General features: G+C 36.4%; 1 protein-coding gene across 1 annotated transcript in view; it reads right to left on the bottom strand.

Moving 5' to 3' along the window:
- Window positions 1–17,955: 17,955 nt before the first annotated feature.
- Window positions 17,956–26,662, bottom strand: part of LOC131040651 (probable hexosyltransferase MUCI70) — a 105,196-nt gene continuing 96,489 nt past the window's right edge. Inside the window, exon 10 of the mRNA XM_057973607.2 lies at window positions 17,956–18,652. Coding sequence (XP_057829590.2) covers window positions 18,417–18,652 — 236 coding nt within the window. The 3' untranslated portion in view covers window positions 17,956–18,416. The remainder of the gene's footprint in view (window positions 18,653–26,662) is intronic.

Raw genomic sequence — 26,662 nt, 5'->3', positions numbered from 1 at the left:
ATATGTGATGGATTACATGCTTATGATGATACATGTGACATTTTTTGAACTTTGTGTTTATTTATGGAATGTGGACTACTTAGTAGCTATGTGATGGATGGTGATTTATGATACGTATGTGATGGATTACATGTTTATGATGATACATATGTGATTCTTATGATGCTCAATTACATATATGATGATACATATGTGATGTTTATGATGCTTATGATACTGCAGTATTTATTGTTTATCAAATTACAAATGTAATGCTTATGATGCTCAATTGTTGGTGCAGGAACCTGAACCCCTTTGACGAGGATCCTACACAGTCTCATGGATCGATAGGTATAAGTCAATACACCTTATAGAAATAATATATTTTTAAAAAATTACAAGAAAAACAAACTTCCTTACTTTTTCAAACCTCAACATTAGCAGCAAATCTAATACAGTTATCAACACTTGAGGCCCCAGTTGGACTTACTCAAATTTTAATCTCAACATCAACTTTATGGTCGTCTTCTTCATCAATATTACCCTCATTTGCAAAATATCTCTCTCATTACCAACTAACTCTCTCATTTGATGGTGCACAGGTATCACCAAATAGGTATTTGTCAGATGTGTCTTCCTCGAGTGAGGGAAATGCAGGAATAGAAGAGGAAAGTGAGACATGTAGTAGATCTCAAATAGGGAGATCAACTAGAGGTCAAAAGATTAGAAGAAAATTCAATAAACGCATGAAATTTTTTCTTGCTCAAGGGGGGTCATGTTCTTATGATGATGAGACCAAAGGCGACATTGAGGTGCCCTTGAGGTACAAACATCTACTGAAACAATGTGTACCCAAGGAACTTCCTCCAATAAACACTGATTTTTGTGTTAATGAGAGGATATATCGCATAGCACCTTCGTCGTTACATGGTTTGGGCCTATTTTCCATGGACAGCATAAAGGTCTGTTACAACAAATTTGTTGAATTGATGGAGTTTGTTGGACCTTGTTACAATTATAATGATTGGATGCAGATTGTTCGATATAAAAAAAGTATGCGTAGGTATGCACCGTCAAAAGATAATGATCAAAGTAAACAAGTGGTTGTATACATTGATGGAAGGCCAAAAGCAACAGGGAATATTGCAGGTTTTATAAATAGTACACGACCTGAGTCAACTAATAAGCAACCCAATTGCATATTTGAGGCACGTGAGGGAAATTGTGTGTTTGTATGTGCGATAAAATCAATAAGTGCAAGGGAAGAGCTGCTAATCGATTACAATTTGAATCGTATAGATACAAACAAAGTTACTATCATGGGGGTGGTACGTACTATATATATACCATTTAAGCCAACTTCCAATTAATGAATCCAATAAACCATTGTATTATTAAGTTTTTTTGCTAAGTCTATTGGTTTCATTTTGCTAACGTTTTTATATTTTTTCTTTGTCACAGGGCCACATGGATCCACCACATAGCATAGATAGGGGTGTAGGTCTCGACACTTCTACGGAGCAGGTAAACCTCATTGTAATTGTACAAATTAGATAGAAGCAAACTATTACATTATGATATTTTCTTGAGTGTTTTGAAGTAATTTTGATAGTGTTAATTATATTCTTGTCACAAACAGATGTTTGGGATAAGGGAAAGGAACCTGCAGTACCTCAGCACCTCCATAGGGATGTGGGGCGCTCGACAATGTTATGCGTTGATGACATCGCACTTAGCGCAAACTCTATGCAATTTGTACAAAAGAATATTAGAAAAATTAGGCAAGAGATTGTTGATTTGGCAACCATAAGCCCTCAAACTGATGAGATAACAAAGAGGGTGCAACTATTGTTGACGACAATGGAAAACTTGCAAGTAAGTAGTAATGAAAGCTTTAATCATAACAAAAGTTCAATAATGGTTTATATTTTTTTCTCTTTTATGTCATTAACTAAAATATGTATGTGTTGTTTTTACAGAAATTTATAGGGCCTCATCATCCTAGCGGCGATGATCAGGGTATTGCGAGTAGTTCAGGTGATGACCATGTTCTATATATTAAAACCACTCCTTTGGACTTGTGAACTTGCTTTTTTAATGTTTTACATATTTAATGTATTACTCTTCAGGCATTGACATGGCTCCAAGGTCGAGCCCAACTGTATTGCCGACTGCAATGTCGGCAACACGTAGCATGCAGACATTGTCTGTTGCACCGGGTCGTGTTGACCCGCCCACTAGTGGTAGATCCCTCTTTTTCTCTCTCTTTCGTTATGTGTTTATTACCCTTGAAGTGTTCTTTCTTGGAGGCATTTCATAGTGGATTCATTTACTGTGGCAGGAGATGCACATGAGGATGCGCCAGAGGCGAGTACCGTTGATAACATACCATCATTTCTTGGATCTCCCTGTATTGCTAGTACGGGAACGTTGCAGGCCACATTGGTGGTGAGCGATAAAGAATTGATTCCCTTGAAGATACAGAAGGTTCCAAGTACTTTGAAAATATTATTATATATAGTCTAATTATAATTTACTTACTGATCACTCATTTTGGACTAATGATCCCATGTTTTTTTTGCAGGAAATGATATTTTTTATAAAAATCTTAATGACATTTCATTGCAAATATTTGGGCCCACCATACGTAAAAGGTGGAACATCATACGTGAACTAACCCTTATCCACTATTTTGATTTCATATCATTGCTAGAATAGTTTTCCTTTTATCCATTTCTTGAACTATATCAAAGGTGGCTTCAGTTTCTTTCTAAATCTAACAGGTTTGTTTTTGCTTCAAAGGTGGAATGACAAAGAAAAAAAGTTAAAAGATGAACTCACAAACCGTATGGTAGGGTTGTTTGGAAATGACACATTTGACAAGACTAAGCTCCTGGAAAAAGTTGGCACATATCTAAAGTATGTGAGGGACCAATACAGGACACATTTAGAGAAGAACATAAAGTATGAGCGTCCCCCCATGATTCCAGAGAGGGAGTGGAAGGACCTGATTTTGGATGCAAAGGAGAGAATTGAAAGGAAAAAAGGAAATACACCACCAGACGCCAGAAGAAGGTATGTGATACTATTAAGAATGTGAATATGTACTAATTATTCATTATATTTATATAATCTAACATATTTCAAACTTTTCATAGATTGAGTGACACGTCAAAGGCAACCAAGACAAGACAAGAAAAGCATGGGCAACACAAACTCGGCTCTGGTGGTTATATGAAACTTGCCGCACGAATTGTAAGAATCAGTAAATAAATTATCACATCAAAATATTTATAAATTATAAACAATTTTTTTTTTATCAAACAATACAAGAAAAATTCACAATACTAAGCAAAAATGCAGGGCTCTGAATTCAATAGAGCGCCCACGGAAGATGAGAAGAGAATTGGCTACTAGCAAGGCTACATAGCCGTGGCTGAACGGCTACGAGAATTGAGTGGGCAAACACGAGATTTTGATGCATCTGTCACAACGGTAATTAAGCTAAATGAAAATTATTTCAAATTGAATACTTAACCAATAATCTATTTGATGTTAAGTTTCAACATAAAGTGACTACATTTTTTTTAAATAAGCAAGCAATGATAACACTGCGCGTGACATTGGAATGCAGCATGATAATCATGGAACAGAACCTGTACATGAAGGTCTGGATGTGCATCCTAGTAGTGGAGGTATTTATTTGCTATTCAAATTTTTTTATGTAATTATTAATACAATTAAACATCTTAAATTGAAAATTAGTGTAGTAATTAATGTAACCTTTATTGTTAATATTTTAGAGCATGTAGTCGGTGGTGACCAAGTGGAGCATGATCCGGGTAGACAACATCAGGAACGTGATGTTCCCCAATCAGGTAAAGAGGACCATTGTTATTCCTTTAAACAAATTTAATTGCAATTGGTGTATTGATTAATGTAACATTTCGTATTTCAACTCCAGAGGATCTAGAGGGTGCTCAGCATGTCGAGGTTGAGGCTAGACAAAATGATGTGGAAGATGATGTGGCCCCATCAGGTAAAGAGTGTAACGGTTGTGTTCTTTAAATTAATAAAATACTTGTAACAATAATAAAAAAATGTTTTGAATTTAACCCAATTCTTTGTTATTGCAGAGGACCCCCCTTTGGTTCAGCATCCTCGTCCTTTGTATAGGACTAGGCATACATCAAGAGCACGAGAAGAGGGCAAAACATCCGAAGATGGGGGAAATGATGAAGAAACCAATGTTTCACTTAGTCTTTTCATAGCTTCAAAGAAAAAACAAAGAAAGAAATGATTGTAATCTACCTTATTTGATAATGACTAATTTTTATGTGTAATGAATGTAATTATGTGCTAATGAATGTTCATGAATGATATGTGTTGATGATTATTGATGAATGTTGTGTTTTAATGAAAGTTAATGAATTTTATGTGTTAATGAACGTTATGTGATAATGAATGAATGTTATATTTTAATACTGGATGAAAGAATGAATGAATGTTAGATGTTAACAGGGAATTTAGAGTGATGTTGGGGGGGGGGGGGGAGGGGCCAAATGAGCTTTTACCTTCACGTGGTTGGCCCTATTAAGTAGAGAATATTAAACTATTCTCGAAACAAAGCGAAGCTCAATAAGATGTGAAATGTTTGAAAGGTGAGAGTCCACAAACAGATGTGAAATGTTTAAGTAGGCCTCCCAATGAAGTGGATCTCATAGACACGAAGAATCCTATATAGAGAATCATTGAGAACCCTTGAAGAAGCAAATTTGAACTTCGATGAAGCAATACATGATGGAGGAATATCTTGCAAGAGGAAATCAAAGTCATTATGGTGTCATCTAGATCTGAAATGTGGTCTACTTTTCAAAAATGTAAAGATGCTTGAGATGAATGTGTCCTGGTGGGGTGAATCTAGAAGACATATAATCCTATTGCAAAGAATCATGGAAAGTTCTAGAAGAAGCAACTCTTAATTCTAAAGTAGCAACGTGTACAAGAGATGTTCTCATTTGTAGATGGAGTATCAAGAGGAGGATCACTAGTCCATGGACCAAGTCATTGTTGTTAAATACCTACGCTTTTGTTCATAGTCACTTGGTGTATGAATGAATTCAACGAGATAGGGTAGGAGATCCTACATAATGTAATTGTGGTTTCCCCATCAACCTCTACCATTGTGATTAAAGGGGTCTCAATCATAGAAGGGTGGATAAGGTAGCATGGATAGGGAGGGCAGGTACAAGTTTACCCACTAAGCACACCACCTCATATGGATGGCGGACTGCCACATGGGGCCAAGAGGGATGGTATATCTTCTCTTGGGCTTAGCATGTGGACAGCTTCGGGTGCCCTATCATGTTTCTCATCCAAGCCCTATTATGGTTTAACTCCAATTATGCATTATAGATATTGTGTAGTTCACATAAAATTGAAATAGTTATGAATATATGCTATCTAAACCTAGTTGAAATGGTTGCTCTATGAATTATACTTTCAATACTTGTATAACATGATTGCAGGTTTTATCTAACATGATTGCAGGTTTCAAAAATTATTCTAATACCCTGATGGTATTGTTTCTTCATTGGGACTACTCACATGCATTTGAGGACTGCTAAACTATCATATTCACATAATATTGTCTCAATAATAAAAAGAGAACCCTAGGTCATCTTTACCATTATATGTTTTTGATCATGCAACTCTGTGACTGCAAATAAGATTTTAGTGGGATTCTAGGACTTCTCCTATGTTTTGATTTTTGCTTTCTCCATTGGGGCTATATTGTTCTAGGGTCTTAAACTAAGACAGTGATTGTCTCCTATAGCTTCATCCCTAGTTGTCATTTGTATAATTTGATGCCAATAAGGACTGATATGCTGCTCCTTTCAATGAAGTGTCATAGTTCTTTGGACTACTCATACCATATTCTAAAATTTTATGAAAACCCTACAATGAATGACTCCTTGACTATCATCGTTGTTTGTATCTTACCATTGTGGATTTGAGTCTTGATTTGACTATATGGCTTCTCTCAATAGAAAATTGTTTAAGGCATTTGTAACTTCTAATCCATGACTTCTCATCAAGCTTTGGCACATTGAGATTGGAACAGGGATCCTATACACCATCACTAGAGATTATCAACAAGAGAAGATTCACCTATTGATCCTTTGAACTGATAATTCTTGATTGCCTTTTTGACTCATCGTGCTTTGTAATGGTGATTATCTTATTTATGGCTTGATGGATATTGATCTCTCTCTCACAAGTGTTTCAACTAATATTTGATGAATACAAACCCTTCTCTTTTGTTGAGTGCAAATATCATGAATGCATTTATTTTTCTTAACTATCCATAATGACATTTTCAAATATCTGAGACTACACTTAGGCCTGTTGTCTCTTGATTCTTCATTGGACTGTGGTTTCTTTGATAGTTCTTTGTAGCTTTATCTTTGAATGGTCATTGTCTTATTTGTAGCTTTGTATTTCCTTTATGGTGGCAGACCTCATGCAATGTTTTCACCTTTAAAACCAACACTAAACCTTTCAACAACCATCTTCATAGACAGTTTAATATCAAATTGTTATACAACATTAATCATTTCACCATTGTTATCAATTATATTTTTGCATGCTCAGTGTCCATGCCTTCATTATGCTTGAGTTGATGATTGTTGTAACTTTATTACTGTCAAATCTACTTCATGATGTCTTGTATGCATATGGCATAATGCTAACCTATTTATCAGTGCTATAGACTTTTCACTTTGTGTCATGGCATCCTTTTATCTTTCATCAAGATCTGGGGGTGAAGAAAATAATTATGACACTAAATACCTATGACCTTGCACTATGAACTGCCCTTGCACATCTTCTAGAACTTCATGGGCTATGGAAATACTGTGATTTTGACCTTTCATTGCCTTTTGATTCTTTTTTGGGATGCTAGATGGTTGTCTCTGATCTGACTGTAGACCTTGGTGCTTCATATTTATTTTTCTCTCTTGAAAAGACTCAGATTAGGACCTCTATTCATGCTTTGACAGTGATACTTGACACTATCATCTCCATATCATGGCCATTGTCATTCATCAAATCTCATATATTGCTACTCTCAGTGTTATACCTATCAGTTATCCATGTTGAAGACTCTCACACACCTTCTAACACTATCTTAGACTTGGCTTTTGCTATTTAATACAACATAAGACTATAATGAGGTTGCTATGTGTCATTGATTTGACAATTTCTAATGTCTGGTAGATGACTTTGATGCTCTCAAATTGTTCTTGAAGCTTATATGGCTTGGTTCTGATCCTTATAAGCTTTTAGACTGATTTAGGCACTATGATCTCACTGCAAATTTATCATTTATTGGTTGTTCTTTTGTTCATAGTGACATTTATCACTACTTTCATATGAGGCAATCACTTATTGACAGTCAAAAGGTTGCCCATCAATTAGTTTTCATTGTCTTTTTCTTCTTGAGGCCTCTTATTTATTGATAGAGAAACACAATAAATTCTTCAATAATCAATCAAACCTACTCAAATAAAGAAGGAGCTTCTTCTAAAGTTGACAATGATCCCATACTCTAAGAAGAGGATTTCCATTTCTTATCCATGTTAATTGTTACAAGTCCTATGAGTTGTTCACGTGGCTATAATAGTGAATGTTACTACAAAAATTCTAAAATCCACCTTTCTATTTCAATGTAACCCTATAACTTGTAATTTTCTGTTGTGATTGTCTTTGTGTTTTGAACCATTAAAAAACTCTTATCATTGTCTTTTTAATTCAAAACCCTTCTTCATTACAAGCTCTAAGTAATCTATTCCTTGCTATACTTATGATTATCTATTAATGCTATTCAAGAATTGGGGAAAACCTAGACACTATTATCAATGTCTAAACCTTCTAACAGACTACTCTACTAGTCCTTACTGTCATTGTTATTTTGGTGGAGGCTGGACTATACTTCATTTGAAACAAACAAACCATCCATACAACAAATGCTCTCTCAAAAATGTGAAATCCTAGACAAGAGTAAAGAAGATAGCTAGCCCAGACATGAAATGCTTTGAATGTTCCAAACACATAGCTATTCTTTGTTAGAATTTCCCTTCTAATTTTGCAACATGTCATGGTTCTCCTTCTACGTGGCTGTCATACTGCACCTTCGACTAGAGCTTACCAAACTGAATACTAGGGTTTTCTCCCATCAAAAGTGGAGTCCTCTACCAATGAACTCGAGATCCTCATCTTTACCACAGGTTTATCTTGAATTTTGATTGACCTTAGTTAGAATGGGCATTGAATAGTCTAAGAAAATTACCTCCAAAATGTTAAACTCAAACTTCAACTCATGAATTATAAGGCCACGCAAGTTTTTATTTCTCTTTTGATGAAAGTTTAGCTCCCCACTTTAAATATTTTGACAGTATTACCATAAAACAAATGTGACGCCTTTGACTAAATTAAGGCTTTAAAAACTTTAATAAAACTTGGAATGAGCCTGAAGCTTAGAATATGAAAAAGAACTCTAACAAAAAAGCCTATAGAAAATGTGTTCCACAACAGAAAGGCAGATTCAAATTCAATTTTGACATTGCTCCAAAGGACAACCCAAGTATTGCAGGAAGTGGAGGACTCATTATGGATAGTGAATGTAAAGCCCTTCGCATTATTAAGCTTTAGCCCTCCACTTTGGCATTAGGGGACTAGAGATAGAAGAACGCTCACTCCTTGTGATCAAAGGAATGCAAAAGAAGGGAGTGACCAGTAGGAGGTTATATAATATTAGAACATTATCAGTGCTAAGCACAGACATAACTTTTGCACATTGTTATGAATAGGCAAAGTTGGCAAACAAACCAGCGGAACTCCTCGTCTCCAGAGGAACCCTTCAAAGCAATCAAATAATTTACTAATGTCATTACAAAACTATCTAAAAGCAAACAATGGATTTCACTTATAAGACGAATAATTTCAATAATTTGAGCGAACAGTCGTCTATGAGGTCATTGCCTTCATTCTTCATCATTTTGATGTCTTTTGTACATTGGAAGGTAATTCTTGACCACCATACCTCAATTTTGACCTATGCTACCATAAAACCCTACAACCTAGTCATGTTTACAATTGAGATCTCAGTGACTTGATCACTTAATACAGCTTAATCATGCAGGTCTCATCTAACTCCGACTCCAACACTTAAGCAAATCAACCCTAGCAACCAAGTACTTTGGGAAATATCTTGCAACTTGACAACATGGGTAATGATGGAGGAATGGAAGGTGAGACCTATAGAGGTGAGAGAGAGAGAGAGAGGGTGAGAGGAAGAGATAATGACCTGGAGAGGGTAGAGAAAGAGAAGTAGAGAGGGAGAGAAGAAGAGAGGGATGGAGAAAGAGACCTAGAGAGGGGAGAGAGAAGAGAGATAGTAGAGAGGGATAAAGAAGAGAGATAGAAGAGAGATACCAATGTCAATCTTTTTCTATAAAACAAAAAATTCGAAAAATCGGCCTACCGTCGGAATTCCGACATCAAAGGGTAAAAATTATGACAGAGGAGTGTCGCCAGATGCACAGCATCCTCGTCAGAACTCTCCTGGAGGTCATCGTAATTCCAACACAAAAGGGTTAAAATTACGACGGCCTCCAGGAGAGTTCCGACGAGGATGTTGTGCATCTAACGGCACTCCTTTGTCGGAATTTTCACCCTTTGATGTCGAAATTCCGACGGTAGGCCGAGATCGCAACGGTATTCTTTCTAGGTATGAGCATCCATGGCAGCCATCGGAAAGGTTGGAGCTGATGTGGGAATTGCGACGACCACAAGGATAGTTGGAACTTCCGACAAAAAGTTTTCGACTACTTTTTTTGTTGGTAGTGCGACGAAATTGCGTCGGAATGCCGACGATTTGCCGTCGAAATTTTGACCTGAATGTACTAGTGATTTTATACATTTTATGACCATTCCACCACCCTTTTGTTCATTTTACAACATAGTAGAAGAAAATTTGATGTTTTTAGACTAAATTTGATTATATGAGGTAATATTTTCATGTTTCTAGATCTCAAATTTCATTGTTTTAATTTGATAATGTAGATTCATTCTTCTCATATTTTTTAGTAATTTCCTTAGATTTACATAAAATAGAACATTGAATTTGAAGAAAGTTGCCAAAACTCAAATTTTTGAGTTTGGAGCTAAAAGTAAATGAATCGAACATCACTTGATATTGTTCTTTTAGTATTTGTTTACATGGCTTTATGATTATGTTAGCTTGTGTCCATACCTTAAGTGATCCATGTCGACACAAGTGAACATATGTTGGATTGCTATCTCATATAAAAATTGTCTATTAATTTACTAGTCATTGCAAGTTAACCTAATGAAAATATGTGTTGATTTGTCTGTGATATTTAAGGACATTCATTTACTCATTTAAACACATAAAGAATTTTATCTAGGATCATGTTAGGGTTTTTTGATAGATTAATTATGAGATCATTATAGTAGCACTTATCATAGCGTTATTAAAGTACATCATCCTAGGTTTATTGCACATTTTCTTACTATCCTTTATCTTGGTTCGTCATCATTGAATCAATCCAACTAGGTATCTAATTAAGGAGAACTTCACCCATTCAATAGATCTTCAAAAGGTTTTCATAAGAATCCCCAATACTCACATATTTAGAAAGAAGAATCAAGGCAAGAAAAATTTAACAATTCACATTCTACTTGTTTAGATTTGTAATTTTCTATTCAAGTACATGTGCAAGTTCAAGTGTACACTCATAGATGTCAACCTAAGCGAAAGGAAATCAATTTATAAATTTTGACATCTTTGTCTAAATAAGCCCTCAAATTTTCACACTTTGGGAAGTCTACCTCTCGCATATATTATAGTGCATTCTTACCATTTTGAATTTTGGGCCAAATATCACATTTCATTTTTTTTATTTTTTGCATTTCATCAGTCCAAGTCTTTAATATAAATTAATTATATTCTCATTGGTTGCATTTATTTAATAAGCCTACATAATTTATGTAAAGGTATGTTATCCCTTCAAGTTTTTGATATTAAAAGGCAGCAAAACAAGGGTATTGACCCTTTACAAACTCAGGTCAAACAGGCCATTAAGAGTAGGCGGGAAGAGCATTGTTAACAAAACAAAGGCCAAACAAACCATCAACATCACACTAGCAGAAAGCTAGGATCCCAACTCAAGAGTGGGAAAAATCACCCACAAATTAACTCGGAAGAGTTGGGCGAGGGGGAAGAATTACTTTTTCACCTACAACAAACAACAATCCAAGCAATATTACAATTAAGAACATCATTGTCAGTGGAATCAAGGGGGGGAAGCCCCTTGGAGTGTCTATCAACACCCAAAGCAAACTGTTATCCCTTTATGTTATATAAACTTCCTAAAGTTCATAATTATGGTATATTTTATAACCAAGGATAAAAGATGCTTTTTGAAAGGGCTCCAACTATTTTGTTGAGACCAAAAAATACACCAAATAAGTCTAGCAATCATCACAAAGATAGTTAAAAGAAATAAATGAGACAAAAGTTGCAAATCAATAATAACCACTCAAAACATCACCTCATTAGAGGAGACAAAAATAGCATAGGATATACCACCCAAAAAGACAAGGGACCAACTAAATCAAGGTGACTAAGGCATACCTCTCTAGAGAGTTCTAGACAATATCAACAACCTACCCATAGACTTATTGAAATAATTTTCCTTCTTGTTTGTTTTCCTTTTTTCATCATCAAACCTAAATTAGAAAAATTTAGAGGACTTCTAGAAAACCTCTACTCCAATTTCATTTTCCTTGATTCCTTATTTGCAAAGCACATTTATCTAGCTTCCTACCAAGAGTCTCAAAACTAGAAATATTATTAATAATTTATCTAGCTTATCCTAATAGAAGAGGGGCAAATTTCTTCATCTCTATTTGGCAAGGATAGCTCTTCAATAGTCTAAGGATGACTAAGATCCTTTTTATTCTTTTTTCCCTAGGAGTATGCTTCCTCCTATTGTTCAAGAAAATAACAATAGTGTAACCCACTTTGAAGTACCTTTGGCACACAATATAGGAATGTTCATTACCATTTTTTTGCACCTAGTCTCTAAATTCAAAAGGCAAGGTGATGGAAGAAGGAAGCACCTTACCTACATATGCATTTATACAAAATTTGGGAAATGATGACAATTTTTAATTTGGGTCACCACATTAAAAGCTAGACTTGAACAAAAGTTATGCAATACCCATTGGAACTTCCTCCAATTATTCTAGCAATCCTAGGAGAGACTATCTCAAAATTAAACCCTATCAACGCATTACTTCTAAAGATCAAAGCTCCATTTCCTTTTGTTAAGAAAAAGACCCAAGTTGACAAGAAACAATAAACCAACCAAGAGGGTTCGAACACAACTTTCATGGTTCAAAAAGGAGATAAAAAAGAATCCATTCATCAAAGCTACAATCTCAACTTGGCCACATAGTTTCCATTTCTTTAAGCTCATTTTTTAAAACCATCAATTTTGGCTTATATCCTACATAAAATATCCAATAAAATAATCGTTCAACTTGGAGAATGACCTTTCTACAATTAAATTGAGAACCCTAAAAAGCATGCCCTTACCTCTCCCAACCAGTTACAAAGACAAATGTTGAGTAAGCATGTAGTAGGACCTACATGTAATAAGTTCAACCTAGTGTTTTTTAAAGTGGCCCACTAATAGTGCCCCCAATATCAACAAGTTCAAGAGATGTCATATGCCTATCCTCCTTATCCTCCAAATTCCAAGCACCAAAGCTACAAGAACCCTACAACACAATCACCATCTTTAAGCCCAATTATCTTCAACACCTTCAACTCACTATCCACCTCACAACCAAAATATTCATGGGCACCAAAATAACTACCACAACTACAACATCAACAAGCTCAAGATGCCATATGTCTATCCTCCTTTGCTTCCAAACACCAAGAACCAAAGCTACAAGAAACCCTACAACATAATCAACACATCTTTAAGCCCATTCGGCTTCAACTTGCTATACACCTCACAACCAAAACATTCATGGGCACCAAAATAACTACCACCATCACACATAAGCACATGGGGGGGTGAGAAAACACTACAAAGGGACAAGAGAGTACCACACTCACCTTCACAATCTTGACAACGTAAACCACTCAAAAACCTTTCAACAACATCTTTCCTTCCACCTTCAAATCCATCGAGAGAAACCATACAATGAACAAAGACAACATCACATGCAAACTCAAGAAGAAGAAAACCCTTTTCAACCCTTGCAAAGAGTCATTGCCAACAAATATACCTTGCACTACAACAACTAGAACAAACATGGGAGGCATGGAGCCCTCCACGTCAAGGTCCCCACAAAAGGGTATTCTTTCACCATAGACAACACCATATAATCTTTTTGATAACCCTCAAACCAAAGATCAACCAATCTTTCTTCCTCTACATCCAAAGCTTCGTACCATTCATCCTCATCCAAGTTTTATTTGATCTCTAGCAAAGCAATTTTCTTCACCTGTGTTTTCCAATTCCAAAGCATACTCAAAATTTTAAGTGTTATTTTTCCTTCCCATGATCAACCAACTTTAATGCATTGAAACACATTAATGCATCCCCAATTCTAGGTGAAGCCTTGCTTATTTGTATCATTTTTGGGATATGTTAGGTTGATTAATATGTTCAATCCAAGAAAATATATCCTTGACTTTGACTCATCCCTAAAGTGCCTCTTTTTAGAAGAAAAAAAGTTAAACACGTTCAATTACCCCCAATATGAATAAAATGCATTAAGACTACCTAAAATATTTACAGCACAACTCAAGAGATGCTTTGTGCCTTTCAAGCCTTATGTGATGGTTGAATGTTTCATCAATGTATTTTAAGATGAAAAACAAAAATATGTAAAATAAAAGTAAACAAATATCGACATACCTTATAATGAATGCTTCATGTTTGATCACAACCTCTTAAATTGGCTACATGCAAACATTTAATGAAAAGCATATATAACAATGGCTTCTTATATGAGTGTAAAAGAGTTTTTTCATGCTCCCACTCACACAGCACTTGGAAGTCATTTCAAACTAGATTATCTTGCCTCCTCTATGATGTCCAATTGCAGTGTTACTTGTAGATGGACTCTTGCCACCTCTACCACGTCTTAATGCTAATATAGTTGCTCAACCTAGGGTCTCTTCTCCTAACCTAACACCTTCCTCTTTGCATGGCCTTGTTGTTGGCCTTAATGGGTTTATCCCACCTTTGTCACCTCTAGGTGTAGTTGCTGCTAATATTGGGCTTCATCTTGTACTGAGTCCAATAACTAGTCTATTAGGTCTACTTAGGTTTTCCATGAGTGTGGAAACTCTTATGCATTCCTCTCTTCTTGGAGCCGCTCCAAGTCAACAAGGTCTCCTTTGTCAAGCATTGAGGTGGTTGTTTCTAATATTGGCATTGTTTCTTCAATGGTGGTTAGCTATGTTCAAGCAGCCAGATCAAGTTATACTCACCCTCATTGTCTTTCTCGCCCTTTTCCCTATTCTAAGTCATCCTTGGTAGTGTTCTACAATAAGGATATGGTTGAAAACGTGGACTTCTACCAATGCAAAGGTCTAGAGTATCATTTTTTCAATCACTAGCCCTCTCTTCCCAATTTACACAACTAGGTTTGGAATTCTTGAAAGTGCCTAATGGGTGGTAAGATTGAACTCTTCCCCTACTCTAAAGGATTCTTCATTGTTTCTTTTTTCTCTTAATAAGACCGCAACTTGCTTCTAGGCTAGCTATTGCTTGGGGAGAACACTTCCTCTCGGCCAAACCATAGTCTGCTTCATTTAACCCTCTTACAAAACCACTCAATATGCATCCAGTGTGGGTGAGAAAAGTCAAATCTTCCCCTTCAATTTTGGGAAGATTCCTATTACAAGGCCATCGACAATTCTATTGGTCATTTTTTGAAGGTTGATAATTCTACTTCACATATGGGGCACTCTACCTTCACTCGCATTTTGGTGGATATCGACATCTCAAAGCCTCTTCACAAAACCTCTTCACAAGGATGTGGTATTGATGGTTTGCTATAGGCCTTAGACAAAATCATTGGATTATGAAGGTCTCCCCTTCAAATGTCGTCATTGTTTTGCTACCAATCATTTGGCTTCAAATTGTTGTCATTTACACCGGAAAGGAACTGTTAAATGGTGGAAGAATGCTAATGAGAATCGCCTAACAGTTAAGGATCCTATCTCTCCTAAAGATGGCTCTTCTTAGAATTCTGACAAGAGTGTTGGTTCTAATGTGGCTTTGTTGAACCCCAAGGTGCTTATTGAGGTTCCCTTGGATCTACTCGCCTCCTCTCAGCATATGTCTTCTCATGCGATCAGTTCCCACCTTTTGCCCTATCTTCCAATTGCTTCCCTTGTTGATTGTCCCCCAGTGGGGGGGTCTACTAGTGAGACTCATCCACTTGCCTTGAAGATTGTTTTTACTATAACAAGTTTGAGCCCTTTCCCAAGCTTATCTAATCAAAACAATGGCTTCTTACAAATTGCCATGGTGACAAGCGAGAGCAGAAGTGGGAGGGTTTTTTGCTTTCTTTAACAATGGCGACAAGGATGGAGATGGTAATTTAGACGAAGAGAGAATTGACAACAATGTTGAGGACTAGTTCTATGATTGGAGCTCAAAGGATAGGGATTAAAATGTGTGAATTTTATGGTTGGAGGCACAATGTCTTGTGCAAGAGCGTAGGAGCCCATTTCTAGTTTGATTTTTGTATTTATTTATTTTAATGTCGATTCTACTCTAGAATTATGTAGGTGTTTTCTCTCCCCTACTACTTTTCCTCCTTGCTCCATAATCATCTTGGAGTTGATTGTAATCTCAATAAAGGGTTTCTTGCCTTTCTTTGTGTCAATTGCTCTAACGGCTTTTGGGGATGGGATCTCATGTCCTCTCCCTTTTACTAAGTGTTTGCAAGATTACCATGTGGGGGTTGCCACTAATCATGTCTAGATCTCAAATATTCTACATCGTGTTTCTCCTCTGTATTGGACTCGACTCCTCCGTCTTGGTGGGGATTCGACTTTGTGTTTAGGATCCATGATGTTTTGGTGGACAAAACTTTTGCTAAATTGAAGCCTACCCTTATTGAGAGACTCTTTAGCTTTCAACCTAATATTGATGTTATTTACCATTGGGCATCTCAAAGTTGGAATGTTTCTAGTCAATTTTAAGTTACTGCTATGTTAAACAATTACTTTTAATTCTGCTTTTGAACTTCAAGGGCCTAATTATGCATGCTTCGGAGAGGACCTTGGTTTCTTGGTAAGAGGCTTATCTTCACTTATTAAATATGGGCTTTTGGGTTTGATGCTACTAAGGTGCACATGGCTTCTATTTGGGTTAGGCTCCCTAAGCTTCCGTTGGAATTTGGTAAGATGGTATGCAAGATGGTATCATTCGAGGCATTGATAATGCTATTGGTCAATGTGTTGCCATTGACAATGCTACAAAATTTCAAGAAAGTTTCATCTATGCTAGATTGTCTATGTCAAAATTAATAAGGTTTTGCCAAGCAACATCAATTGTGCTCCAAGCAAAGTGTTTGGGAGCAAAAAATTAAGAGTCTTCTTCCTCAACTAAAGAGCACTCCATGTTGAGGCAAGAAAGAAAGGTTTTGGATACCCATGGGTTATTCTTGAAAGATGGGGCACATTTTTCAGGTCGTGCCCTCCTAATCAGGTGATGGAAACCACTGTGGGGCCCACTCCAATGAGGATTTTGGTTCCCCATACAATTAAAAATGAAAATTTAAAGCTAGATTTGTGTGCCCTTTGATTGAGATTGGTACTTTCTTTGAAAAAAGAGAGAACTATTCATTCTGGTCTTGCACCCCTTCAGAGTCATTTGGTTAGATTTGGTTTCCAACCACCTTGGTTTGGTCTTTTTTGGTTTGATGGTTCTGTTGCTTCTTGTCTTTTTGGGGGAGGCCTTCTCTGGCCATGGTTCTATTGCTTCTTGTCTATTTTGGGGAGGCCTTCTTTGGCCAATCCTGTGTCTTTATTTGTTCCATTTCCTTGTTGATCTCACTGTTAAAGGTTTTGGAATCCTTTCCAAACCCATCTCTGGTTCATAGCCCGTATCAAAAGTGTTTAGATTAATCACAACAATGACTTCTTATAAACATCCATGCAAAAGGAAAGTCCATCTTCAGAAATCACTGCACAACATATGTACCTCCTGCATTCAATAAATACACTTGTCATTGAAGGTCGAATGGAAAGACAACTGGATGGCATGATGCACCGGCAAAATATTATCATGATGCACATGGAATCATTTCTACCTTTACAAGAAGACTGGTGCTGATGTGTAGTTTTAATTCACCATAATTGATAGTTAATAGTGATGTGATTACCATAAGAAACTATGAATTCACATGTTGATCATGAGTATATGCCCACGCAAAAATAAAAATTATAAGCTGTATAAAGGTAGCATCAAATGTAGCGAAAGCATATTTCAGCCACATCTCTTCACAACTAATCAATTAGAGTTTAGGTAGACAAAACTTCAGACCTGACGTTCAAGATTAATTGTTCTTCAAGGGAATCATTAAAATCACCCTTTTCTATCTTGCAAGTATGGAATTAGAATCGATTTCATGATCATTAGGGCTACAGGATAGCACTTGCAATAACCATTTAAATAAGCAAAGGCTTCCATTTTCCTCCATTGAGTGAACCAATACTGTCAAGTGAGCACAAGGGGTAAACTAAATTTCCATCATTTTACACAACTAACTACATAAAACATATCCCTCAGCATTTGGCTGTTGCCTATGTGGACGCTCTCAAAAAAAGATTGCTAGTCAACATATCTATTTGGAATTTGGAAATGCTCAAATTGCTGATTTGGAAATGCAGTGAAAAAAGGTAAAATATACATTTTTTAAGGAATTTTAACCAAAATTCTACTGTGTTTGCCCTTCACCATGTAATATGCATTTTGTGCACAATGATCAAAGAATTTCTGAACTGCAACAGGAAGGTCGCCTTCATGTCTACATCAATATAAAAAAGTACAAAATTTAAATATACATTTTTTTACTCAAGGAATTTCAATACAAATTTCTCCTGTGTTCGTTCGCCATGTTATGCATTTTCTGCACAAAGATCAAAGAATTGCTGAATGCAACATGAAGATCACCTTAAAATTCACCTTCACGTTTACACCACTATAAAATCATGTGCTAAAGTGAAGCTTGCGAAAAGCACCAAGCATCTGACATTAAAGTTAAGATGATTTCAAGCAACACACAAGATATTTAAAAGGCTATACAACTTAAGCTTGTCGTATCAATGGCTTTGCTTTATGTTTATGACCCATGCTGTTTACAAGTGCCCTACGAGTACAAACAGGAAACATGTTGATTTGCAATGTTGGTAAATGTTTCAAGACAAATGGGAAACTTAATTGATCCCTTGAAGTGAATCGGACCACCTCATTGAACCAAAGACACATTAATAAATTTGTTATCGGTGTGTGCTCCCTCACAATAACAGAGGCTTCGGCAAGAGCTGCATTAAGCATTAAAAGTGTCAAAATAAAGCAATCCACAAAAACTTTGCAAGCCCGATTCTATATTAACACAAAATAGCAAAATAAATAAAGTACAGAAAATTGAACAAATCAATGTGGTATTCACCAGATCTTTTATAAACATTGATGTACAACACAGAATAGCTACTATTTGGAAAACAACTTCTTCAACCAAATATGCCATATTCATATAGACAGAATTTTAAAACAAGAGATGGAACATAAGTAGATCTTATCTATTTATAATATAATATAATATGATAGACTTATACAGATGAACTTAAAATCTCCATTCGTCAAGTTGAAAGATCCTGCAGAGGTTGCAACTTTAATAAACTCAATGCAAATTCAAAGCCCTGTAAAAATTCTGTATATGTATAAACAGTTCAAAATTTAAACTGAAAAGCCTATGAGTTTGTGTGATGCCTCTGGCATATTTTGTTACTATGGATTTAACCCTGAGGATCATTATACCTTATTCTTTTTGCCATCAAGGTGTTCTCAATACAATTTTGTATTGGCATCCGGTTCATACTTGTATATTGTGTGATGATTGTATACTCACACGTTTAGATTTGACAGTGTTTATACTTCACCTCATCTCTGTAGACATGTATCTATATGGATGTTTTCTTATTATGTTAGCATTCTAGATGATTGTTGATTATCACATTTGTATGTTTCGATATTGCATTCTTTTTTTTAGTTTTTGGTAGTAAATTTTAATGCAAAGGAATGTTGTTCATACTTAAATCAAAAGGTTATGCTTTGATTTTGAAAAACAAAAATCTTTATTAGAGAAGCTATTAATTTGAGTGTTCATCTATGGTGGAATTAGGAATTTTCTAATTTTACAAATTAGAAATGAATATGAATTAATTAGAATGGGGCCAAAACGACTCATTATTTTTCCATATAGAATTATTCGGAACTAGGTCAAAAAATTTATCCCGCTTTTGTTGCATTACTTTTGTGCCATGCCCAAATGGTGATTTGATATGTTGAAACTGGGATTTGAGGTATAAAGGATAGGAAAGGAGTGGCTCTCAATGTTGTCTCCAATCTAGAAATGACTTTGAGGCTACAAAAGCGAAAATTATTTATTAGGTGATAATTAAACTTCAGGGGTAAACAATTTAGGTCAACAACATACCTAGAGCACTAGTAAAGACTCAATATGATACATCAAGGACATGCTCAAGAGTTAGTGGATGTCACTTGGGTACCCCTTGCCTTATAATGGGAATTTGTACTCGATTCCGCAAAGCCATAACTTCGTGCTATTGTGATTATACTCCTTCCCCTACCTCTAGAATCCTCTTTGTTCTTCTTGTTGGATTAAGCATCCAACATGAGACCGTCTCTAACCATGTGTGATGTGATTGGTTAGGACCGTGATTGTGTTCATACTTGTGTTGTATGCAAAGCATTTAGCATGGGTAAACCATACTCTTTTGTCTTGCATTGGTGTGTTTGTTATCCCATGCAACTACCGCCTAAGAAGGTGGGGTCAGCCTACCAATACCACATGGTTGGGTGACGCTCAAATACCATTGCAGACTAGCATATCCATTGGAGAGACACAAAATGGGAAATGCTTCATTCTTTATTAATTATTCCATTTGTAACAAAATTGTAAAATGTATAATTTAGGACCTTTGAGTTTTCATATGTAAATGTATTATTATATTGGATAATTTAGAACCTCCTATTTGGATGGATCAAGGATGTAAAAATCGCCAAAAAATCGGGCAAATCGCGATTAATCGCGAGTCATTTGCCAAAACGATTTAATCGCCATTTAAATCGCATCCGATTTATTCGGAAAAAATCTTGATTCTTAGTCATGAAAAATCGTGATTAAAACCTAGAAACTCGGCATAAAAAAAATGAGTTTTTAAAAAAAGGCCGCAAACCCTAAAATGTAAAAAGGGTCGTGCGAAATGATGAAAAAAAGGTTTTCTTTCGACTGACAGAAACACGCGACTGCGGCTCCACGACTTCCCTAACACGCAACTGCGGCTCCGTGACTTCCCTCCTCCCTGACGGCCAATACCTGACATCCCTTACAGTCGTCCAAATTGACACTTCCAGGTTTGGCTCGATTTGCCATTGTAGCTTAACGTAGTGAAGTAAACAAATATTACTTCGCTAATGAGGGTTGTCCCCCAAATTTTCTAATGATGCCATGTCTTTTGAAGTTTTGAAAAATGTTCACTACGTTCTTTGTGGAGGGGATATGGATTACTGTGAAACTGTATATCACACAGTTGTGTAATATTTTGCTTTGTTTAGCTATATTTTTCAGAATTTTAAATAAAATGATATATCATTATCATATATTAGTTTGCAATCAATTAAAATGAAAATTAGGTAATTTGTGAAGGATAAAATCTCCTTCCCATGTACGCTGAAGGAGATATATTCAAAACACAATCAATGTAAAACAGTAAACACTAAACACAATCAAAAGTTCATAACCTTGTAAACAGTATATTATAATTACACAACTCTTGTTTCACATAACCTTCAATTTATATTACATGATTTACAGTAAACCTTGTGATTTATAATTTTATATTACACAACAATAAACCTTGTCAATCATGCAATATAACTCATGTTTCACATTTTCATTTCCTTTTTTCTTCAAGAACATAAGATTAAAAATTTATGCTAGAAGTTAGACCCAAAGCCACAATTTAAGAACCAATGCCTATGAACTACACCAAGGATCCAGGGATAGAGATGAATTGTGAAAATGTAGGAATAATTGCCTTTTGAAGATGTTGTAAATTTGTAATTGTTGTTAAAAACAAACTAAAACAGATTGTCCGCCAGTTTCTTCTCTACTTACTTTGTATGTTTGTTAACATGGTATATCAAAGTAAGATACATTCATAGGTTTGTGATTTGCTATCACTCTTTTTCTAAACTTGATCATAATTGTTTTCTCAATAACTGTATATTTCGGAACTCTTCATGCCATTCCAATATCAGCTAAAGAAAGACCAGCATTTTTTTCTTAATGGCATATATTGATCCATGTTTGGTCTCTTTTGCTAGGTTTCTTTTGAATTTTTATAAAAGACAATGGCTTCTACAATTAGAGGTGGTGGTAGAAAGAGGGATCCTATGTGGAAACATGGCACACCAGGTGCAGTGGCAAGAGAGGTTATTTGTAACCATTGCAGGAAAACTATGACCGGTGGGATATACCGACTCAAAATTCACCTTGCACAGATCAGCGGACAAAATATTACGGTATGTGACAATTGTCCTGAAGAGGTTCAAAGGGAGGCAAAAGCAAGACTTTCAGAATTTGAGCAAAAGAAAGCAGAAAAAAAGAGGACAGCAGAGGCAATGACAACCCCAATGAGGAATATCTATTCTACAGAGTCTGAAAATATTGGGGTGGACAGCAATACATCTGGTTTTTTCATTCCTCGTAAGACTCCTAGTGCACAACCTGGATTGTTAGGTACTCCATGGAATAAAGAAGTGCATCAGCAGACAAGAGCGGCAGTGGCTAGATTTTGGTTTTACAACAATAATCCGTTTAGTATTATTGAGAGTCCATATTGGGAGCAAATGGTCAATGGATTGACCATTTCTGGTAAGGGGTTCAAGTCCCCAAGTTGTTATGAGTTGAGTGGGCCAATATTGCAGGATGAGGTCCAAAACACACATCAGCTAGTGGAACAACAAAGGAGGAATTGGGAAAGGAATGGCTGCACCATTTTATCTGATGGGTGGACGGAAAGTAGGAATAGGACACTCATAAACTTTCTAGTTGCTTCATGGGGACAAGTGGTTTTTTTAAGTCGATTGATGCCTCAGATCAAGTGAAGAATGCAGAAACCTTGTGCAACATGTTGGATGAGGTGGTGACCGAAGTGGGAGTGCAAAATGTTGTTCAAGTTGTGACCGATAATGCAGCTGCATATGTGGCAGCCGGTAAACTTCTACAGGCTAGGCATCCGTCATTATTTTGGAGCCCTTGTGCTGCTCATTGCCTTGATTTACTCCTCGAGGACATAGGGAAACTTAGTTGGGTGAAAAATGTGGTTGAAGATGGAAGAGAAATCACAAAGTACATCTACAACCACACATGGGTCTTGGAGCTTATGAGACAACACACTGATGGTAAGGATCTTGTGCGTTCAGGAGTCACACGTTTTGCCACAAATTTCCTCAACTTATAGAGCATATTACGTGCATTGCCCAACCTGAAGAGGATGTTTGTGAGTGAAAGATGGTTGCAGAGCCCTTATTGTAGGAAGCCTGAAGCAGAGAAGGTCGTAAAGGCTGTTTTTGATGATAGATTTGCCAAATTCATGGAGGAGATCATCAATGTAAGTGTTCAAAGTTCAAATTTCAATTGATGATATATTTTTTAATTTTCTAATATTACACATTGCTGATTTTTGTTAAATTTGTCATGTCTAGTTGTCAGAGCCGTTGGTGAGGGTTTTACGGATGGTGGATGTGGATAAAAACCCCATAGGGTATCTATATGAGGCCATGGATAAGGCCAAAGAGGCAATTCAACACTTGTATGGGTCAGACAGGACCAAATATGAACCCATATGGCGCATAATTGATCAAAGGTGGAACCGACAACTCCACCAACATATCCATGTTGCTGCCTACTATTTGAACCCCAAGTTCTTTTACTCCCGCACTTTCAAAATAGATGAGGAGGTTCAACTTGGCCTTGACACATGTATTCAGAGGTTGGTTCCTGATGAAAATATTCAAGACCTCATTGTTGATGAGTTGCAGAGGTACAAAAAGGAAGATGGGCCATTGTTTTCTTCACCTATTGGTATTCATAAGAGAGACACCCTGCTGCCAGGTTAAAAAAAAATGTGCTCTTAAATCTATTTTACCATTTATTTCAATCTTTAAGTTTATAAAAATCTTTACCAAGTTATAAATGCCAATTTGTATGCTTGCAGATCTGTGGTGGGAAGATTATGGTGCCACAACGCCTAATCTCCAAAAGCTTGCAATCCACATATTATCTCAGCCTTGTAGTGCTTCTAGTTGTGAGCGCAACTGGAGTGTCTTTGAGGCCATTCACACAAAAAAGCGCAATAGGTTGACTCAAAAGCGCAATAGGTTGACTCAAAAGCGCTTGAATGACCTTGTATATGTGCGGTATAACCTTCCACTGCATGAAAGGAGGGTACAAGGGAACAATTCATATGACGCACTTGACATTGATGAGATTGATCCAGATTCCATACACAACGGATTGGATTGCTGAACCTGATGGTGCTACTGGTGATATTGATGTGGATGCATTTATCACTGACAGTCAATTAGATGAGATGGAGAGGGAGGCAGCTGAATGGGTGGCAGAGGTGGCAGAACGTGAGGAGGCGAGAGATGAGTTTGTTGATCCAGAAGATGCAGATTCCTCACCTCTTGAGGATATTGTAGCAGCAGCAGCTGCTGCTGCAACACCATCTACTTCAACACCCACTCAGCGGCAACAGAGTTTTTTGAGCTTTAGTCGTAGACGCAATCTATGATTTCCAGTTTTCAATGATATGAAACCATGAACTTAATATGTATTGATATTCAGACTTCACATATTGATTTGTTTTGTGGTCTAGACTCTACAATATGTATTTGACTCAAACGTATTTATTATTTACTATTTAGAACTTGAACTTGTTTTTTGGTATATCACTTTGCTATATGGTATGCATTTGACTCAAACTATGATTTATATATGATGGAAACCAGTAATATGCTATTGTGTTCTATAAATTTAGTGTATACATGTGTTTTTTTAGAATATTTTAAGAAATTATATATTTTCAAATGTTCGATAATTTTGCCGATTTATTCCCGATTTTTTTCCAATTACCGATTTTTTAAAAATTTTCGGCCAAAAGATTTATTGTCGATTAAGATATTTACATCTTTGGGATGGATTATAAAGAACCCACACAAGTGGTGATGATGGTATCACTGCATTCACATATTGATATTCGTGTCAAACACGTCATTTTGCAAGTTTTTCTTCATTATTGACATGTCAATAAAACAAACTTAGATCATCTTTGATTTGGGATTAGAAAAACGTAATGCGACAATGAATATTCAATTATGATATCATTAAAATGTATTTTAGCTTCATCTTCCTAGTCTTGGGTTTTGAGTACAAGGACACATCATGGCGTGGTGTAGTGTCATTTTGGCTCTCCACATGGTGCAAGAATGAGTGAGGCATGTTGGGAACATTCCTCTTCATCTCTCATGTCCTTGGACTCATTTTGGAGTCCTTTATAGACCCCCCATTCCTTGGGAAGTGTCTCTTCCTCTACTTGTGTCTTAGAGATTGGAAGTGATTATCTTTCTTGGTCTCCCAGTCATTTGTGGTCATTTTGGAGTTTGTTTTTAATTGAATCTTGTTTTTGTGAGTACAAGGTGTTGCCCTTGAGTATGAGGCCTATAAACAGTCATTTGTTCAATCTCTAGTCAAAATTGCAACATGGTAAAAGGACTACAATGCGAAAATCGGACTTCCAACACAAAAACAAGACTTTAGTGCCAAAATAGGACACTTCAGTAACAGCACACTAGTGTCCTTCCACGATACTAGTTTCCTTTCTAGATGCTATAAAAAAGACACTATAGTCTTCCATTTTGTCATGCAATGAGCACTTCCAAGAATTTCTCAAGGAAGCTTTGTATACAAAAGTTGATCCCCTTGGCCTTGTGAGTCTTTCCATGTCATCACTTCATCGACAAGTGTCCTAATCTAAAAATATCATCTTTTGCATTGGGAAGTGTGCCTTTGCACAACCAATTGTTGTTTCAGATGGAAGACTTGTACCTCCTAGTGGTGCAAACTCTTGTGAAGGTCTATCCCTAATGTTAGCATATTCGTGAGAAAAAGAATCCCCACCCTTTGCATTGGTAATTGTGCCATGCTTGCAAAATCCAATAGTCATTCCATCTAGTAGAAATGTGATATCTCCTAGTTGTCTCACCTATTGCATAGGTGTCCCTTAGTGTTATAAATGTCGTCAAGTATGTTTACGGTGTGAATTTGAAGTAGATGATTCCCTCATCCTACACTTGTCTTGTGTTAGAACTCAATCACCATCATCATGGTGTAGTCCCACTCTCTTGTAAGTTCCTCATGGTTATTTCATCACATGATTTGTAAGTCTTCCAATCGTCCTACCTTGCTTGGAGCAATGGTGATCTCTTGTAAGTCTTGTCGATGTCTTGTGTTGTGTGTGACATGAAGGGTCGTCACAATGGCCATGTTAAGTTGTGTGTGTCGTTGTGCTTGACATGATGATTGTGTGCACGAAAGCATGCAGTGCAACACATCGATGTTGCATCTTATTTGTCAAGAGTCGATCTTATGTTGTTCTTTCAAACAAAAATGTTGTTTGCTTCACTAATGCCCTGGGTGTGAAGCTTGGAGCATTACAGAGTGAACTAAATATTATATCCTACCCAAATTAACCAAAATGTTATTTGACCATTTCGCTCCCCTAAATGCTGAGAGGAATTTAGAGCAGAATTCTATCAGATATATCCCATCTGATATACCAAATAATGTTATATGCTGTTTAATGGTTTGTTAAGACGGCATTTTGAGTTATGTTCGAACAGTCATAACCCTGCATAAGCAGGCCAGATAGAAAAAAGACTGGTTTCCCTCTACAGAAGCGCTGGATGTAAGCTTTTGTAAGTACCAATCAGTCTGTAATTTCGAAAATTTAAACCAATATTATACCTTCAAATACCCTAGAATCTCAGAATATCTTGACACACAAGTTTCGACAGAATAACATCAGACAAGGTTATTAAGTATATAAGAAATGAAATTTTTCAGGCACACAACCTGTCAAAATCTCTTTGAAAGATGCCATGAATACCAACAAAATCTCAGAAATGCTAATCAAGCATACAGTCTGCAGACTAGGACTCAATATTACCAACGTTGCAGCAGT

The sequence above is a fragment of the Cryptomeria japonica genome, chromosome 1, assembly GCF_030272615.1.
Source record: "Cryptomeria japonica chromosome 1, Sugi_1.0, whole genome shotgun sequence".
NCBI classification, from domain to species: domain Eukaryota; kingdom Viridiplantae; phylum Streptophyta; class Pinopsida; order Cupressales; family Cupressaceae; genus Cryptomeria; species Cryptomeria japonica.
This window is presented reverse-complemented; position numbering and strand designations above follow the sequence as displayed.